The sequence below is a fragment of the Fukomys damarensis genome, unplaced genomic scaffold, assembly GCF_012274545.1.
Source record: "Fukomys damarensis isolate Sample0158 unplaced genomic scaffold, DMR_v1.0_HiC HiC_scaffold_1, whole genome shotgun sequence".
NCBI lineage: Eukaryota > Metazoa > Chordata > Mammalia > Rodentia > Bathyergidae > Fukomys > Fukomys damarensis.
The window spans coordinates 47,357,243-47,378,684 of record NW_022900913.1 but is presented as its reverse complement, the minus strand read 5'-3'; the positions used below and the strand labels follow the sequence as shown (position 1 = coordinate 47,378,684).

The 21,442-nt window shown below is 35.0% G+C and overlaps 1 protein-coding gene across 6 annotated transcripts in view; it reads right to left on the bottom strand.

Moving 5' to 3' along the window:
- Positions 1 to 5,048: 5,048 nt before the first annotated feature.
- The window catches only part of Ipo11 (importin 11), a 181,151-nt gene continuing 164,757 nt past the window's right edge, over positions 5,049 to 21,442 (bottom strand). For 4 of the 6 annotated variants that reach the window (XM_010637222.3, XM_010637223.3, XM_010637220.3 and 1 more), the window contains one exon: positions 5,049 to 7,347. In XM_010637222.3, the coding sequence (XP_010635524.1) occupies positions 7,183 to 7,347 (165 nt within the window). In that variant the 3' untranslated portion in view covers positions 5,049 to 7,182. The remainder of the gene's footprint in view (positions 7,348 to 21,442) is intronic. The other 2 variants (XM_010637225.2, XM_010637221.3) reach the window with 1 other exon arrangement.

Below are 21,442 nucleotides of genomic sequence, written 5' to 3'. Positions count from 1 at the left end.
TTCTTGCCTCATCCCCTTGTTCTCAGGGCCTGGGGAAACCACTCTTCCCCAATGTGTGCTCCTCATTGTGAGCCTATTTGGATTGCTTGAATGCAGCCCTCATAGAACAACAGCTGTGCAGATAACAGGTTATAGTACGGTAGATAGGCATATCATTGTCATGCACTACAGGTCCTCTAAGGAATGTATGAGAAAGCGTTTGAATCATTAGCAAGACTTACTCATTTCTGCTGGCTCTTTTCCATATAATGTATCCTATTACAGCAATTGCTCTGAGTAGGGAGGAAGAACCAGTGAAGTGGGGGCCTGTGTTCACTTCCTTCTGCTTGTGTAAAATAGATCGGCTTAAACCAGTCACTTATGCCCAAGCTCCTTGTTTGTCTTCCAAGCTGACAAACAGGCTGACAGCTGGACCACAGTGGAGGGGAAAGTAGAGGTTGGTGCTGCAGATGAAACCACTGCATGTTGAGAAAGGGAACAGAAACTTTTTCCCAGAGGAAGGTGTTTCTGTATATAATCTATTTTTTCACTTTTGGGGATGCTTTTTGTATAACTTCAATAAAGATGATAAGCAAAAAAAAAAATCAACAAGTAAGACTCGGGGGGTACTGGGGATTGAACTCAGGGGACCTTGCACTGTTGAGGCAGGCACCAGAACCACTGAGCTAAATCCCCAGCCAAACAAATGAGATTATATGAAATTAAAATGCCAAGAGAGTGAAAAGCCAAGAGAGTGAAAAGAAAACCATTTTTGCCAGCTATTCCTCCAACAGAGAGAATATATAAACATCTAAAAAATAAACCCTAAAAATTAAAACTCCCCAAAATAAAAGATCCAATAAAAAAATGGGCAACTAAAATGAATATTTTACTTTTTGTAAGATTTACAAATGGTAAATGAATACAAGAAAAAAAGTTCAACCTCTCTAGCCATTAGAGAAATTCAAATTAAAGTAACACTGAGGTTCCATCTTATTCCAGAAATAATGGCTACCATCAAGAAATCATATAATAACAAATGTTGGTGAGGTTATGGAAGAAAAAGAACCTTTCCACCATTGTGGGATTGGATTGTAAGTTAGTATAATCATTATAGACATCAGTATAATGATTCCTTTAAAAAACCAAAATAGGGCTGGGGATACAGCTCAGTGGCACCACACCTGCATGACAAGTGCAAGGTCCTGAGCCTGATTCCAGTACTAAAACAAAGAAACTAAAAATAGAAGCTTCATGTGACCCAGAAATTCCCCTTCTAGGTATCTTTCCAAAGAGATAAAAGCGTAGATCATATTACAATGATACATGCATACCCATGTCTATAGCAGAAGTTTTATGTCCATCAGCAGATGAATGGATAAAGACAATGTGGTATCTGTATACAATGGAGTACTACTCTTACCATAAAGAAAGATAAGCTTGAATTATTTGTAGCAAAATGAATATACCTTGAGACAATAATGTTAAGTGAAATAAATAATTAAAGAAGCTTAAATACTGCATGATTTGTTCTACAAGAAACCCAAAGCACAAATAAAGAGTAAGATAAAAGACCAATAGTAGGGAATCAGGAGACAGTGTTTTTGGAAATGGCCAACAGATAAAGGGAGTGGGGAGGAAGGGATGAAAACAGAATTACGATGTTATGTACAGATACCAACTCCCCAAAATAAGTCTAATCATTATGTACTACAAACATGTACTAATAAAAATTGAAAAAAATGATTATAGGTCAGGAACTTGGGTGTATAAAAGAAGAAATAAAGACAGGTAGAAAGGAGCCAAGGAAACTCAATTTTTTATCTCTTTTAATATCTTGAAACTCTGAGTCAGATTTCTGTACTGCTCTGACCATAGGAAAAGCAATCAGGTAGGAAGAGCTGGCAAAACATGGTTTATTTAAACCTATGTAGTCTATCTCCTTGGCCTCAAATCATGTTTTTTAAAAGGAAGATTTAGATTAATTAAAAAGCATACTGTATATTTAAATTAACAATAAACTTTTAAAAAATAAGTATAATTGAAAACATGAGAGCAGGTTTCAGGGATGCACAGTGTAGGCCTTACCTCTTTGGGCCTTGTTTCTTTGTCTGTGAAATAATACGGACAGAATAAATCATCTTTCTCTGATCTCCTTCCTGTTCTGAAATTCTATTACTGAAAACAACAGTAATAATAATGAAACACAGTGTACCTTTTCTTTAGTCAATGTGATTACGAGGAATAGCCTTTCCACAGGACAGGTACAATGCAACTTTTTAAATAATCAACTTCCTAATCTATTATTTCAGTAAGTTTAGGTTTTCATATTCAAACCATGCGTTGACTTACATACAGGAGATATAATAAAATATTGGCTTTGCCCACCCCATTCAGCATTGCTCCATGCATTGTGCTCTAAGTAAAGAAAGGCTGAAAGAAATAGGCCATCTCATGGTATTGATTTCACTGCAGAGACAGCACAGAACATGTGCACTTCAATCCAAAAAATAAACCAAGCTGGCTTCATTGACTAAATAGAGCTCATAATTAGTTTGAGATTACCTTGAGCTCTGTCAACAGACATTCCTTTCCCAGCTGGCTGTCAATATACTTCTGAGCTCAGTGAACACTTTTTATGAAATACAAATTTCCTGTCAATCAAAAAGTTTTGCTCTTGAAAATCATCTTAAATTTCAGTGTTAAAAAAGAAAAACAGGCCACTTTGGGGCTGAGAGCATTGTGGAAATGACCTGCTCATTTTGCAGTGAGAAGCCAGTCTCACTTCACATGAAAGCGATTAAAACTAAAAGCTTACCTGTAGTTCTCTTCACAATCTTTCATTCCAGTCTTTCCTGCCCTAACCCTTGCAATAAAAAATCCCCCAAAATTATTCTAGTCAAAGGCCTATTTTCCAATTTAAAATTATCTGCCTGGTGGTACACAGAAATGCTGTAAGCCTCCCTGGAATCATACCTGGTCAAGCAGTTTCTACATAGCAACTCCTATTTTTTACCAGGAAGTTAATATGGCATAAAGTTCAAAGTTTCACTTTGAAGGAAAAAAGGCTAGATGACCATACATCAATATATTCCTTCCTGGATTAGACAATTTTCAAGCATGCCTCACTAAATGAACAGATAGGTTCAAATGAGTTGGATACAGGCATGAATAGGAGCAAAGAGAAACATCTTGCTTGTTAAAGATCTCTGGCTAATCAAGGATTCTTTCCCTGTTATACTTTAAGGAAAAATTCAAGATAAAACATGAGCAACAATTCTCAGTTTTGAATTTCATCCAAGTGCTTCAGACTATATAAGGAATTCCTCAGGCTAAGAGAGGTAAAAACCAAAACTCAGACCAATGGCTGTAAACCTTTCGAAGCCATCAGGGTAATGATCTCAAGCAAGGCTGTGAAGCTCAACTCAGACAGACAGCCCAAAGCTGTACAGAAGCTTAAATTCTACAGCTACATGATTTCTCACTGCTGTTATAGGACACCAATTCCAAGTAATTTGGGGATGGAACAGAATGAAGTTTCTTAAGGGAAAAAAAGTGACGTTAAGCTTCTTTTTCCGATCTCAGTCCTGTTACCAAGATCAAAGCTTCACATTTGAGGAAATGATTACTCTCTTCATTTTGCCAACTGATGTACTACTTCCCATGCTAAACCACAAGACAAAAAATGCTCTATAAATGCTCGCATGTTCCTGCATTTTTGAACCCAATCCAAATATGAATTTCACTAATAAGATAAGCATTACTGCATATTTGGCTCTTTACCTTGCCAAATCCAACCAGTGTTTTAGTATTGAGAAAACCAATGTTCTGCCTTCGGTGCTGTGTGAGTTCAGGATATACATTTACAAAGATCCACGTAACAAAAAACAAGTTGGGGTTGACAGTATGACTCTTAGCTAAGGGTTGTGAGTTTCAGAAACAAAGCTGATGAAACTTGCATCATGTCCAACACATCTTTTCCATAGTTCAGTCATACTATTTTTCCAGACTTAAATAAAATTGGAGAAGATGTGTAAATGACTATATAGGCAAGGTGGTGCTGGTCAGAGATGACTCAAGTAAATAAAAAACACTGGTAAGATTGTAATACTACCTTAACCACTTAGCATCAATAGAAAATGCATAACATGATGTGCTTCCTCATAGAATTATGAGGAAATTAGAAAATTCTGCAATAAGAAAAACTGTATACTCACCTTGAATTCTTCAAATTAACCAATGAAAATGAAAAAACAATTCTATATTTAAAAGTCAAACAGCCAAATACAGTGGTACTTCCATTCACAAGTGCTACTGTTTGTGAACAATTTGGTTTACAAACAGAAGCATTTAGCAAAATTTTTTGTTTGCCGACTCTGCATCAAATGACCAGTACAACTGCAGTCATCTTTCCCATATGAACACCATTGTGGCTATCTTTTCCAGAATCGTGGAATGAATTAAGTTCATGAACTGAGGTAACCACTGTACAATGTATAGATGGGCAGTATACAATGACATTTTTCAGATAGTTGAGAAAATTTGGACTTTTCTTTTTCAGATATTCTTGGGTATTAAGTGGCACTGTGGCATGGATATATAGCAGAATGTCATTCTTAAATGTATGCTGAGGTACTAGGGGATGAGTGCTAGCACTTTTTTGATGTGTTTGTTTTTTGAGACAATCATGTTTTGTTCAGGCTGACCCTGAATTCATGGCAATCCTCCTGCCTCAGCCTCCTGAGTGCTGTGATTACAGGCATGTGCCACCACACACAGCTGAATACTAGTTCTTATGTCCTATCTGCAAGGTAGACTGGGCAGCACTTTATTATTTCTTTCAATGTTTCTGTAGATTAAAATTATTTTCTAAAGGGGAAGAAAAAATATTTTTGTTTTACATAACATACATTTTTGTCTTTCATTATTTCTCCAATGATCTTAAATTTTAAGTCATTTGGGGCTCAGAAGGCTTGTAGAAGACCAAAACCTTAAGTGAACTTATGCTTTAATTCACAGAACAGGAATTAGTGAAGCTACAGAGAGCCAACTATATGAAAAACTCACGTGATGACTTTGTATGTTAGTGATTTCAAGTAACTGTTGACTATGGAGCTCCCAGTTTGAGTACAGTGCCATTTACTTTTAAATAACCTTACCAAATTATGCCTTTTGAGAGCAAGCTTTAAATGGCTCCTAAATAAGCCAGTGATGGCACCAGTTTCTTTTGTACACAGTCTCCTTCCCCAGCACCCTGCACTTCCATCAGAAATTCCATTTTCTTATGGCTTGTTGGCAAGTTTGTGTGACTCCTGAACTGTACAACTTCATGAAAGTAGGTACCCTGCCCTACCTCCGAAGGCAAGTAGAAAGCATTAAGGCAAAACCAAGAACTCAACAGATACTAGTTGGATAAACGAATAAAGATCAAAAAGGGAAGATTTTTCAAGAATAATTATAGAAGTATTTTAGCATGTAATGATGTTTTTCTCTAAAAATACTCGAGAGTTCAATTTATGATAAAACTTCAAAATGTTACTGTTGGTCATAGGGGCTCTGGTCAGAGGTGGGCACAAACTCTTAAATATAAAATCAATCAAATAGAAATATATTCATTCAATGGAAACCTTGAATAGGAGCCACAACAGGCTGAACTGTGTGACCAAGACACAATGTATTTGCTGTAAAGTTGTACTCATGAACAGAGTTCTATCAACAACACTGTATATCTTGAGCACAAAAAAATTCAAGATACATAAATTTTTAAAGCATTTTACAGAACTCTTTAAGGGTTAATTCTGTATCTGAAACCATATGGAAGCATAAGCAGCTGGCATTCGGGTTGTAACTCAAGATTTTGCTCATAAGTGAAAACTAAAATTCCAGTCATAACCCAACTTGCTCATACATCAGGTTGGGTGGAACCTGATGGTCCACTGTATAGAAGAAAATCTCCCCCTATAATTCACTGGCAATTTTTATGATTTTCTTTTTGATTGAGGCAAAAAACATAATCATACAAATCAGTCCAAGGTGAAGTATCTTTGGAAAATTTAATTTGGACCATATTTTCTTTCCTTGCTGAAAACATCAAATATTCCCAGACATTTTGAGTTCTACAGCTTACAAAGGGACAGTGGGTTTCTCAGTTACATATTGTACCCAACTTTCTATAGAAAGATAAGATAGTTTCCAACCTTGCTTGTATTTTCTAAAAAAATGCTTTAAAGATTCCTTACAATAAATGGCAAATACAACAAAGTAAGGCTTTATTTTGTCCTTTTCCCCATTTTATGTACTGCTTGATGGAGGAATAAGGAAGGAAGACTAGTTATACCAGTGTTGGCAACCTGGGGACTGCTGCCAGTCTTCTGAGGCCCTGATGCATCGCTAATTGAGGGACCTGAGGTGGACAAGTGCTGAACAGCCACTACAGCATGTGGACTGACACAGCACAGGGCACTGGGAGAAGCGCAGTACTCACAGGGCTTCTGGCTTTTAGGAATAAACACGAAAAGGACATAGGTCTCTCACCTGGTACTACAGGTTTGTGGCCTTATAATGTATACTTACGGACTAAATGTCTTTACTGAATATAAAACAAGAAAAAAATGCCAGATTACTAGAATGAAAATAAATTTGTCTAATAAAATATGTTTTCTCTGTCAGGATGAACACAACTCCGTTGCAAGATAATCTTGGGAATGTATATTTGTCACTATTTATATATTTTTGCCTGGTGCACGCATTTCTTTAATGGAATCATCTAAACAGCTTTGTCCATTTTTCAACTTGTTTCATCAGCTGAAGAAAAGACAAAGCAGCCAATTTTAACTAAATTTGGTTACAGAAAAACATCTCAGACATTAACCTTCATCTTTTCCAGAGTACATGATTAAAAGATAATCGAAGTACCTTCTCTTAACAGGAAATTAAGTAGCTACTGTCAATTACTACACCTCTACTAAACACAGGGCCCCTTTATAAATATAAAATTAAATTCTTCTGAGGAATAGGTCTGTGATTTTAGTTATATGGAATTTACATTTTTATCTTTATATTTTATAGTAAAAAAAAAAGTGTGTGTCTCTGTTTCATCTTCATACATAAGTGACCTTTCATTTCAGCAGGCTTGCACAAACAGTTGACAGATTGGGTTATTCAGCTTGTCTCAGAAAGTTGATGGTCATGTGGCATGTGCTCTTAGAATCCTTGCAAAAACTCTTGCAGCTGGGTGACAATCTCTGTGTCCACTGTTTCCATGAGAGACTGGAAGCCTTGTTCTCCCAGGACCTCCTGCTGTGCCTTGAGTTTCTCGTAGATGAACTGCTGCAGTGACACTGTGTGCACAGGGTCCTTCAGGGCCAGCTGTGGGATACAGAGAGGAGCCAGACTGTGTCAGAGAAGCAAGGTAAATTCCTCTTACATGTAACTTACTATATTCTTTGTAATCTTTTCCTCAATAATGAAATTGTTTCTGCCTCTCCTTTTACAGAGGATTCTAAAATAGTATGCAGGCAAGGTGCTATAGACTATAATCTCTACTACTCTGTAGGCAGAGACGGGACAAGTTCTAGCTCAGCCTGGACAACTTAGAAACTTAGATCCTACTGAAAAAAGAAAAAAGGAAGGAAGGAAAGGATAAGATAAGATGGGTCTGTAGTGTAGTTCAGTGCAAAGTTCAATTCAGACTCAGTAGTGTGGGGGGAAAAGTCTCAGGAGAAAAAATTTTATTTAACTAGTCCAACCTAAATTTTTTAGGGCCTACTGAACGTAAATTGTTCTGATTAGCCCAGTTTCTCAAGAACAGAGAATTCATCCATTAAAGCATCAAATTCTAGAAGTAAGCATTCGAAAAGGAGCACATGCTAGAGGACATTTCAACACAATAGTCTTGAAATCTCCTTAGGATGATTACAGTTTTTGTGCCCAATATAGCTGACTTACAAACACAATTGCTATGTGAGCACCATGAACAGATTTTAAAATAATGATCACAAATAGAAAATACAACTGGAGAGGCAGAAATACAGGTGTAAGAAATTGAAACTAAACCCCTTATATGATTGAGATCTGGGAAAATCCAAGGAAAGGAATAATACCAATACTTATTTCTCTGGAAGACAGGTAGAAAAACACAAAAAAGAATTTCAGGCACCAAGACTTGGGTCCACAAGGCTGACAACATCATTCTACAAAATGTATAGAAACTGAAAATAAACATCTAAAACTACATGCTCTCCTGATCTTTTGCAAAGGGGAAGAGGAACAAAAGATGGAAGGAGAGAAGGGGAAGAAAAAAACAATTTAAATGTGTGTGTGTGTACCAACTTCCCATCATGAATGTAATCATCATATACTGCAAACATGGACTAATAAAAATATGTGAGAAAGTGAAAAGATGGAAATAAAGTGTTTGTAAATGAGGAGGGGAGGAGGGGGTGAAGGGAGGGCAGGGACAAGGGGAAAAAATGAGAACCAAGATCTGTCATGTAGAGGTACAAGATCCCAACAATGAATGTAACTGTCCTGTATCCCTAAAATGTACCAATAAATTCAATTATTTAAGAAAAAAATAAAGAAAAAAAATAAAGTGTTCTCAACACGCACTAATGGTCAATATTATTTTAACTACTAAAAATCAGACTTTTCACTAAAGAGTATACAGGTCTTTTTAAATATCAGGATTTACCTGTAACAAACTATGTGCTATGAGTACTAAGAAGTTGAGCATGAAATTAAAGTTCACCAAGTCCTTCCAACTAATGATCTGTAGCTGTAATGGTACCTACAATCACCAGAAATAAGAAATTGAAGTCTCTGATATTTTCAAATAACTTAACTATTATCTTTGTACAAAAAAATGACCTCAAAACTTATAATAAACTTTATTTGATTTCACTGTGAAAAACTAGAGAATGCCTACTAGTTTACCAGGCACACGCCACCCCATTATTCTCCCTACGGATGAACCCAAGGCCTTCACATGGAGCTACATCCTTATCCATTCAATGAGACAGGGTCTCACTAAGAGTTACCCACTGGTAATCAAAAACTGGCAACCTTTCTGCTTCAATCTCGTGGAATTCAGGGATTGAGGTGTGTACTTCCATGCCTGGCTCCAGACAGTATGTTCTTGAGAAAGTAATTAGTTTTCTAATAATATGAAGTAAATTCTGTATCTGCTGTTGGAACAAATGAAATATACACAAAAGGTAGATGTGATGGAAATTTTCACTTCCAAAATAACACAGTAAAATATTTTTTCTAATTCTCATTATGCACAAATAAAAAACTCTGGGTATCATATACGAATAAACTGAAGAGGATTCTGAAAGCCACAGGGAAGGTGACTAGCAATTGAGACTTCCAACACCTCAGAACTCTACTTCAGCACCTAAGCCCAGCTTTCTCCTGGCCTCATATGTCCATGCTTGGAACTTAAATAGCCAGAAACCTGGAAATGGCCAAGAGCACAGCCAAAAAGCTCCAACAAAAGTCTGCTCTCTCAAAACAAAAGACCAGGAAAGGGACAGCTCATGAAGAGAAAACCTTTAGATAATAATTGGTCTACTTCTGCTAAACATTACAGAGAAAACTGCCCCACACCCAGTCCTAGGCTGTGACAAGAATTTGATCTACTTATCCCATAACAGGATCAATAGAAATCACCTGGGAAGCACGGAGTCTCCTCTTACCCAGGAAGGTATTAGGGACTGGACACATAGGAACTGGCTTTCTATACCCAGTGTCACATGCTTACATCCCAGTACTTTGGGAGAAAGAAGCAGGAAGATCAAAGTTCAAACCTAGCTGGGGCAAAAAAGCAAGGCTTTCTCTCAAAATAAAAAATACAAAGGGCTCAGTGCAAAGGCCTGGGTTCAATCCTCAGTACCAAACAGACATACAAAATGTATTAAATAAAATTTAATCTCATATCCATTATTTCCTTTCCCCTACTCTTCGCACTTTAGCCATTTTCTTCCTAAGGGACAAGAAAAAGGAAAAAATGGAAACAAAATCTTTGAGAAAAGGAAAAATGGAAGCAAAGTCTGTAAATAGAGGAGGGTGGAGGGGGTGAAAGGAGGGCAGGGGAATGGGAAAAAAAATGAGAACCAAGATCTGTCACGTAAGGGTACAAGATCCCAATGATGAATGTAACTGTACTGTATTCTTAAAAAGCATCAATAAACTCAGTAAGATTTAAAAAATTTAATCTCATATACAAAACCAAAAATTTCCCATGTTTTAATAGAAAACCACCTGAAATACCAAAAGGAAGGAACAGAGGCAGGAAGGAAGCAGGTTTAACTGAAATTGGCAACAGGAGGGATTCTTGTGATGGGAATACTCTGTATTTGGACTCTTTATCAGTGTTATCATCCTGATTGTGACACTGTTTCATTCTTTTTTTAGGTTCTAGAATAGCTGAACAATTATGGGATCATCAGTTTCATAGAATTTGATAGGAAGAAAGGTATAAAGAAAGAGAAGGAATGAGGGAGGAAAAGAGTAAGAAAGAAAGGGAAGACAAACTGCTGCTAAAGGATGTCATAAACACATTTCAACCAAAATTTTAAAAGTGATTGTGTATTTCAGTAAACTACTCATAACGAACAATTACTTATCAAAATTACTAAAAATGCCTAAGTAATCCTGGCACTCCGAGGCTGAGGCAGGAGGACTGCTCTGAGTTCAAGGCCAAACTGGGCTATACAGTGAGTTCAAGTTCAGATGAACTACATACTAAGACCTTGTCTCAAACAAACAAAAAATGGAGAGGCTTTATTTAGGGGTGAGAGGGTGCTATATAACACTTATTCCATGGTTATAAATCTGTGTCTACCTGGACCTAAGTTAACTGAAGAAGGGGATAATTGATATTTTATTAGAAAATTCTTCATTCTGGTAATATTGTTCATTTATTAGCTTAGAGCTGCAATAATATATCAAGAGTCAGTCAGACTGTGTGACCTAATCCTTAAAGTTTTATATTTATATTCATTTCCTCATCCTTTGATTAGATCAACTAGATTTGTCTAACTGATATTTTTAAGATAAAAATCTTTTACTCATCAATTTTAGTGTTTTCTGCTCCCAATTCATTATAAAAATTTAATGCTTTACTTTTAGTTTCCTACAACTGACTTTTCTTTCTCTCACATCTTGAAATAAGTTCCGAGTTCATTTGCTTTTCATTTTTTCTTTGATAAAGATTTAAGATTATGAATAACTGAGTTGTGCTCATATGATTTTTACATGTAAAAATGTTTGTTATATATCACCTAGTTAAAATTTGAAGATTCCCTTTCAAAATACTGCTAAACAAACTTTAAGTGACCAGTATTTTCCTCAACATTGTTTTATTTCACTGTTGTGAAACAGTTCTACTTCTACTCTGGGGAAACATTGCCTTCCTTTGTGAGAATAAATATGCTCAGTTTTTGTAAATGTTTCACATACATTTACATATTCCAGTAATAAAGTATATATAATATATAAAATTTGGATTCCTGATTATATTACTCAGATCTGTCACCAAGTACCCATTAGATCATCTAATTTTTAAAAATCATCTCAGATTCAACTAAATAGAATCAAAAAACTATCACTGGCTAATCTTAGTTACAAGTTTATTTGGAAGATTGTGGGGATGATACGATACCATAAATAGGAAATGTGGAGAAAAGATAAATATTGTACCAAAAAATTGTTAGAACCATATAAGAATGTGCTGCCTTTTGAGATGATTCTTTACATGGTTTGTGACAGTATTTTTACTCTGAACCAATTTTAACAATAAATTAAGGGCTGGTTTCTGTCAATTCCTAACAATAGGGCAATCTCTTTAAAATAAAAAACAACTTCAATATATAACTGCATTATTTTAACTACATTAATAATATAAAAAGTGTTCCTTTCATCTTATTAAAGTAAAATGAGGATTTAACAAAGTATAATAGGATATTTAGATGTGCCATGTACATTGTGATTAAATTAGAAAATAGCAGTCAGCTACATATCTGTAAGTATTCTACCCAATGCCTCTGATTCCATCACTCCTTCTCAAAAATATAATTAATATTCATTCTTGTTCATTTTGTATGAGACTACATGATAAAACTAAGCATATGCTACAATATGCTGATCCTATTATATATGGAGAGAGGTGATGTAGAGAATGAAGAAAGAAGGCGGGGGAAGATCAGATGAGATTTCTATTTGTAATCTAAATGTCATCTTTGGATATGCTGAGTGCTCTGAATATCATTTATTTTAGTTCATGAGCTTATTAATAAGATTGAGCAATGTAAACACTTCAAATGTGAAACGTCCATACAAAACACCTGCTTGTTTCTATCTCCTTATTGCTCCAATGCCTCTGTGGCTGAATAAAGCTAGGCCACTGTGCAAATCTGAGAAGACATTCAAGTCTTTTGATAAAATGCTCCATAAGGTCAAGCAATCAGATGAAGGACTGAAAAGTGTAAGTACTATAAAGAGGAAATGTTGAATGAAAATCTATAGAGGTGAAAAAGTTTAATGAGTCAGTCAGTGCCTTCAATCTCTTTAAAAAATTGGTACCACCAGTTCATCAAATTGTAAATCAATCATTTATAAAATGACAGAATATGATGGGGATGAATGGGAGAACAGAAACTTTCCACCATGACCATCTGCAGATAAGAAACTGCCATTTTTTAACACCTGAATTAACTCACTACTTCTGGAAAGGGAAATACTAGTTATGTGGTTTAACTTTGCTGGAAAACATGTAATGATCTCATGAACATATATTTTAAAATAAATTGCCTATTTATTTTAGTAGGCAGGCTTGGCACAAAACAAAGAGCTCCACTGCCGTGCCTCCACTACTGAGTAATCTACAGAAAGATTTGGTTCACATGTAGCCAGTATCTACAGTACTCTTGGAATTTAACATTACAAATGAGTTCGCACCAACTTCTGAGAGCTAGCATTGCTTTCTGATCAAGAAAAAATTCATAGAGATATGATAAAAAGATGAAATCAGAACAAATTACAAAGTCACTATTAGACAATTGGTACATATAACTCATACAACTACCAAAGGTCAGTTCCAAAAAAAGGTCATCCATTTCCAATTGTATTTCAGTCAATATCTCATGTTACTGCAGCACAGATCTAAAAAACTTGGTACTAGTAGCACCTAATTCAATGAAAAGTTACTGAGGATTCACTTGGTATAATTCTAAGTGCAGGGATTCAAAGATAAAATAAATTGTGGTTCCTGCATATGACGTATACTTAAAAAGGGAGGAAAGATGAAAAGTAATAGGAAAATCAGTCATCCAATAAAAACTTTTACATTAATGGTAAAAAGCAACTAATTTTTATTGCAATTGAGACAAATATTGCATGTGTGAGAAAGCAGATAGGTAGAAGGAGACAGCAGGAGGGAGAAAGGGGCAAAGAGAGAGAGAGAGAGAGACAGAAAGAAAAGATAAGCCTGTTATTCAGGTTCACAAAAACTACATGGGTATGTGGACACATCTTATGTCATTCATTATTAACTGGGCAAAAGCTGTTAATCTGCAGTTAAGTGACTGGTAAAGTGGAGTCCAGGAGAGTAGGCTGAGAATTTGGAATAGGAAAAAGCCATAAAGGCCTCTTACTTACAGCATGCCGTCTAGCTTAATATTATCTTGCTAAAAGTTTTCTGTTCTGCTTTTAAAAATTTCCTCAATAAATCAAAAAATAAACTATTTTTAAATACACATCTGGACTATGATTTTTTAAAATGACAAAGTGAAAAGATTTCCTTTTATTTAGAGAAATTCTGACAAGATGCATTATGATTTTCTGAATAGAATGCAATTTTGTCTACCAAAGTAAAAGGCATTTATAACATCTATATATAATGATTTGAATAAAACCTCTATAAGGACATTTGGTGCAGCGGGCTCTCTGCATGACCGCTTATTAGAGATGATAAACGTTGAGGAGTGGTGGAAAGGCTGCATGGTTAACAACTGTAGAGTTTGTGAAAATGTTCAAAGGAAATAAAAGCCTACGGTGTAAAAATCAGGTAGCCTAGTAGTGGTTTTCTTAAAGAAAAAAGGAGAAACACCTATATCTGTCTGGCTGTCTATAACTTAAGGTATGAAGGAAAAGAGAAGAAACAGTAAACAAAGTTTTCTACCTACAAAATGTGCATGTAACTATGAAAATGTACATACGATATTTCTGGAATTTAGGGTACATACAAAATCAAGTTTCAAATGATAACAGACGATTTATGGCTCACTGTCATTTATGCAGTTATGTTATAGTGAATTAATGGTGAAACATGGCTACATAATAACCTTTTCTATAATACAAATCTCACCGTGTCACTCCCTTCATGACAGTTTTTTTCTTAATAATTTTTGATAGCTCTCTACAACTAGCAAATAAACTCCAAATTCCTCAGCATATCAGTTTCCTTTAGTTGCTGTAACTCATTACCACAAAATTAGCAGCACAAAACAATACAAATTTGTTAACTTACAGTTCTATAGGTTAAAAATCCCAAATACATTTCATGGAGCTAAAAATCAAGGTGTTGCAGGGCTGCTTCCATTCTGGAAGCTCTGAAGTATTAATCTGTTTCCTTGCTTTTTCTAGTTCCTAATGGCTATCTGCAATCCTTGGCTTACAGGCACCTACCTCACTCCATTTTCAAAGGCAACCAGAACAGGATGAATCCTGATATTGCGTTATTCTAATTCTTTTGTCTCCCTCCTCCATTTTTAAGGATTCTTGTGATTACAAATGCACCTACCTTTATAATCCAGGATAATGTCCTTTACAATAAGCGACTTTAAATCTACTTTGTCACAGATTCAGTAAAATTTATAGGAGACTAGTTTGGGGCTAAGTTCCTCAATTAGGCCCCAAAAGATCAGACCAAAGGAAAATGGAGTCACTTATGCTTGGTGCCATTTACATGAAGTTGAAACAGGCTGTTTCCCAAAAAAACATAATCATAACGACTGATCAAATGGGGCCAGTAAATCTGAGATGTCATGATAATAAAGCAACACTCCTTTAACTCATACAAGGAAAGTAACAGGATATTAACCGAAGTGCTTTTATACTGTGTAGTTTCTTTGTTCCAGCTGAAGCCATATTACAAAAATCAACTATTCTGCCATTCCCAAAGGAGCTCCTATTTTGTAGACTTAATGTCACCTGGTTTACAAAAAGCTAATAAAAGCCAATTTGTTGAAATTTTGTTCTTTAACATATGTAATATAACCTATCTACAGGTTGCAAGGATGAAGACTGGACCTCTTTGGGGAAGGGGAGGAATTATTCAACCATATAGCTTACAAGGCCCTCCACAACCCAGCTGATATTCTGGCACACAGTAGGCACCTAATAAATATTTCTTGAATGATACTCTTACAAGTACCCATTGCTCAATGAAACAAAACAAAAAAACTACTTGTAAAATCTAATCTCAAAACTACAACAAAATACAACTGGCTTAATTTGGGATTTCTTCAAACTTGGAACTATTAAATGTTTTTGGATGAATAATTCTTTGGGATTTTTTGCGGGAGTGCATTCCTAAGTAACTATCAGATGTTTAGAAATATCATTAGCTCCTACCCATTCAAACCAGTAGAATGTCCCTGCCCCATGTTTAAAAAAAAAAAGTCTTCAGACAATATTGTAAGTCCTCATGGGCACAAATTAACACTCAGTTGAGAACTACTATTAAATAAAGACCTTTCATCTTCTATTGTTTGTATCTAGAAAATAATTGTGTTTAATTCACATAATGACATACAGCCATTCTGAAACTCATAGTTTTTTTATTGCAGGAAAGAAATTAACTGTGGTTCAAAGAAGGTTATAAATAACACCGAGGTCATTTTTATAACAAAAGCTTTCCTCTTTTCTATGTTTTATTTTAAAGTACTTTACTTCAGAGACATTTCCTATAAACCAGATGACTTATTAACATGATCTTCAATACCCTGCACATGTGAAACTGAAAATAGGATAGAATTATGCAAAGCTATTTTAAATTCTGTTGTAGATTATTTTACCTTCTTAGGATTTATGTAAAAATGATATAAAGTGGCTACTGATTTCTTTAGTAAAGAAGTTAATAAGTTCCCTTTTAGCAGAAGTGATCATTTATTTGTGAACATATTACTATTTACCTCAACAGGCACATTTTTCTCATATTTTTTTCATCTCACTCTGAACTATAATAGCACATTTTAGTTTTTGATATGTAATGTTTTGATTCCTACCATATAGCTCAGATACCATAATGAGTTCTGAGGTACTGCTTTTAAAAGCTGTATTATTTGACTGATATGAGAAATAATCTAAAAGGAAAATACATCTTAATTGTTAGCACTTAAATAGCTTTAAGGTCTTGTGTTCCTGACTTTAAAACAGTACTGTTCTTGCTTTATTTTCCAATAAGCATAAATATTTAGACAAAATGTTTATTGAGTCAATTTATTTAACATAGAATGTTCTGATCAGAAGTCTTCAGAAACCTCACTAATGAATGTTAAAGTACATAGCACTATGTACTTTGGTTTTTTTTTTTTTTTTTTTTTTTTTTTTTTTGGGTATCAGGGATTGATTGAACTCGGGTCCTTGCACTTGCAAGGCAGGCTACCGAACCGCTGAGCTAAATCCCCAGCCCTGGGCTTTCTTGAAGAAAGATACTCTATTGATTAGCTCTGTGACAAGAAGCTAGCTATAAAAGAAAAAAAGAAGAAAAGAAAAACACATAAGCTGGCACTCATCCTCAATCTATCAAAAAATCTAGATGAATTAAAATTTTAAACAAACTTTAAAAACACAAGAAATGATGTTTTTAAGCCAAGTGTTGAGGCACACACATACCACAATGCAAACATTCTGCATTTAATGAGGCAGGAGGTTGGAAAGATTGACCTCAGCCTGGGCAACTTACAGAAATTCTATTTCCAAAAAAAAAGAAAGCTGGAAGGAAAGGGAGGGGAGGGGAGGAAGAAAAGGCTGGTGATGCAGTGGCAGCCTTGGGATCAATCCTCAATGTGAAAAAAAAAAAGATTATTGAGAATAATTTCAAGCATGCAGGCACCACAGAAATAAAACAAGTTGGTGGCAAAAAGATGCCTGAGCAAAAGCTGTGATTTTTTAATCTATAAATAGCTTATTCAAGTTACTGGTTGTTTTGTACTAACTACTTCAAACTAGTTGGCATAAAACATCAACTAAAAAAACATCAATTCTGTGAATCAAGAATTCAGAAAAGTAGAGTGAAATGTACTGTTTCTGCCCCACGATGTGTAGGGCTTTATTTGGGGAAGACTTGAAGACTGGTGGTGACTCAGTCCTCTGAAAGCTGGAATTATCAGAAGGATCATCCATTTGTGTGTGCAGAACCAATGCTGGCTGTTATCTGAGACCTCAACCAGGAAGAGAGAACCTACTGCTGGTCCTTATGCTTGCCTAGGCTACCTTACAGTATGGTGGCTGGGTTCCAAGGAATATTTATTCCTAAGAGACCCAGGTAGAAACTGTTATATTATAATCAAGACTTGAAAGTCATAAAGTATCAGTATGACTGATCAATTTCAAGAAAAAGGAATACAGACCCAATTTGTCAGTGAGGAGAAGTCTCCAAATAACAAAGCATGAGAAGTGGCTATTGTTATGGCCATTCTTAGACATAAAGTCTGTCAGATAATTCTTATTTAAATGTAAAACAAAAGAATTAAGATGTGTTATGTACATATACCAACTCACAATAAGCATAATATGTACAGCAAAAATGTACTAATAAAAATAAAAATTAAAAATAAATGTAAATCAACAGATTTTCTAGTGGAAAAATGGTGTGTAACAAGCCATTCATTAAATACAGGACTATAAACGAGCTATCAACATCTAAAAAATGCTTAGCCATACTCACAATTAAAAGAAAGCACATTAAAGTAGAATATACTACTTCCTACCGAACTTCTTGACCAGGACTGCTAGGCACATATATTAGCAATTTAGTAATATCTGTTACTATTGCCCCTGCCCTCCCCACAGAGCCTTTTGGTCCAGTGTATACACTTCTAAGAACTTTCTCACAGACAAACTTGTAGAAGTACAAAAACATAGGTACATAATAATGTTTACTTAAGCATTGCTTATAAAAAAACCCCAAACAAGGGAACAATCTCAAAGAGCAGTGGCTCTTAATCAGGGTACTTAAAAATGTTACACTTCAAAGTTGTTGGTAACTTCAATAAACATTTGTTCATATCGGTTAATTCTGTTAATATTTACTACAAAAGAAATTAGAAAAATTTGAAAATAATGATCATTCAAAGCAAAGTCTACATAAATACTACATTTTTATGAAAAAATTTTCAAAACAAAAATATATCATTAGAAAACTTGCATTGTTTCACCTTTTTACAAATCTCTAATGTTTAGTAAAAAATATGACAGCTGGATTCTCACATTTATTTCTGCATTCAGTTTGTTACATTATGTGTTTTGGTTGAACTAAATCAAGAAAAGCCAGTTTCTCAGGTATGTAGCTGGCAAATGGAGGCGTATTTAAAAGTATTTGCAGCTCATTGTGGATATTCTTCTCTGAAAGTACTCAAACTCACATATAGTATTTTCTTAAAGGTCAGTTATAAAATGAAATCTAAAACAGTTTCAGTAACTTTCCATTCTCTGTTACATTAAAATCCACTGGTCTATCTTGCCCTTTGAAGAAATCTCACATCCTTGAAAGATTTTAAAAAATTATATTCAATAATGGTCACTTCAAAGCTACTGCTTCAATGACTTATGCAGGTCTTCCAAGTGTTGAAACATTTCACAATCAAAATATCACAACCTTAACACCACTATGGATTACGAGTGAAAAATACTGGGAAGCTCTCAAACTCATAGGGTTAAAACGTTTCTGTAAGTCTAATTTCTGCTGGAAGGCACAAACTTTAGCACTAACAAAAAAATATTGTCTATAAACTCTAAGGAGAGTGACAGGTTTCCTTTTCAAGAAAATGTATCCCAAATACCAAAATATGAATAACCATGTTTATCTCTCATTCTTTCATATTCAAATGCTGCTTCAGGAAGAAGGCAGTTAATTCAGCTAACTCAGTCACAAAAGTACTTTTCTTCAAGACAACCACTGCCACAAATATTCTCATTCTGACAAGAATATTTAGAAGATGCATAATCAAAAGTAGAGATAATGAAAATAATGTTTTGCATGATTTCATCACAGACATTATGAAATGTCTGGCTTATTCCTCCTGCCTTAGTTTCTCAAGTGCTGACATTACAGGTATGCCTCACTGCACCCTGCCACTACTGCCTTCGTGAGGACAAAGTGTCAGGAGTTATATCCAGCAAGGGGTACTCAATATTGCTTTTGCATCACTAGTGCAAATGTTCATAAGGTGAAACAAATAACACCTTAGAACTATTATTTCAATTCAAGAGTATGATTTAATACTTGGGGGAAGTACAGAGGATTAAACCCAGAGGTTCTTTACCCCTACTCTTTATCCTCAGACCTTTTCATTTGTTATATTGAGTCAGAGTCTCACCAAGTTGCCCAGATGGTCTCAAACTTACAATCCTCCTGCCTTAGCACCCCCAAGATCTGGGATTATAGTCATGTGCCATCATGCCTGGTGGATTTATTACTCTTAAAGGGGTTGTAAGAACCCTCAGTTGTCTGTGGACAACACTTGAAAAATTGCTACTCAAGAGAGGCACAAGAGGAAGATCCTTCCAATGGAATGCCATAATAGTCAACCATTAAAAGAAATTATATAAATCTAAACACTGATGCTCATGGAACTATGCTAGTGTATTCAGCATGTTTAAGAAAAATCAAGTATATCAAAAAGTAGAACATTTCCAATTTATGAAATACATACAGATCATATGTTTACACATGAAAATAGAATACTAAAAAAGATACATACCATAACATTAGTAAAGGTTTCCTTGAGGAAAAGGTATTTTGTTTCATATAACCATTTATTTGTGGTTTTTAAATTAGTAAAAGTAATTTATATCATTTAAAAAATTCTTCAAAATGCCAACTTCCCTATGTAGAAAAATTATTTGAAAAGGAACCTTACTTCTTTTTTCACTGAAAGATAGGTTCCTTATAAAAACAATTAGGATGACTGATAATATAAGAAAAAGAGGCAAAAGGGGAAAATAGAAATAAAAATGGGAAGAATTGCCATAAAGGTAGTCTAACATTCACGGCCATGTTACCAAAGTTACTAAAAGTAAATTCTCCCAAATGTGGCCAGATTCCTTTTTGTAAACCTGAAGATTTTATTTATACTCAGCAAATACCATATTGCCAAAGTTTCCAAGTGAACAGCAGCAGTGTTACTGAACTCTTTGGATTAAGGTCTTTAATAACAATTCAACTAAATAAAGGGAAATAGTGATGTTGCCTGCTTTGCAATACTGATGTCAGCAGGCAATTAATTTGAAGAATCAACTTAAAAATAAACTTCAGAAATCATTACTTTATTTAGTTCCAAAGACATTTTCAATAGAATGTTCTTTTCCAGTGTCTTTTCATTACTATCATATTACATACCATAAAGGATGTTAACCTCCATGATCTCAAACTATTTTTTGATTAACATTTTAGCTCTATCACAGGACTGTCTCAGGAGGATGACTGGTTATCAATTTGTGTCTTTATGGCAACTCAGATGGATCATTTCAATTCATTATTTCCTATATCTTGGACTGTTTTACTGTCACTTGCAACTCTACAGTTTTTAAAAGCTAAATTGCCCATCACAAAAGAGTTTCCTTAACATTTGAGGTAAGTTTAACACTGATTTTGAGGGTCTTTCAGCCCACCATCTTCAAGTGTGTGTGTGTGAGGGTCTTTCGGCCCACCATCTTCGTGTGTGTGTGTGTGTGTGTGTGTGTGTGTGTGTGTGTGTGTATTGGAACTGGGGATAGAACTCAAGACCCTTGTGCTTATGAGGCAGTAATGGTGCCACTGAGCTAAATTCCTGGCCCCAAGTATTTACTATTTTAAACAGGTTAAATGTATCCTACAATGGCCCCTTCAATGTTTCAGTATCATCTGAAAATGAAGTTAGGGATATATTAACAATTTAACAGTAAAACTTAAGAGGAAAGATAGGCTGCAAACCTTAGATTAAAAAACAAGTTAATCTAGCAATTTTAAGAAATTAGTCTGCTAATAAGCTAATAATATTATGTATTTTTAAAACACTATTGGTCAAAATGTACCTGAAGACAGATTCTGTGGGTAGAATTATACACTGAACAGAGAAAATATGGATTATAAAGATCCAGGAATGGGATTTGACTCAGTGGTTCCGCCACCTGCCTCACAAGCACAAGGGCCCAAGTTTGATCCTCATTACCAAAAAAAAAAAAAAAAAAAAAAAAA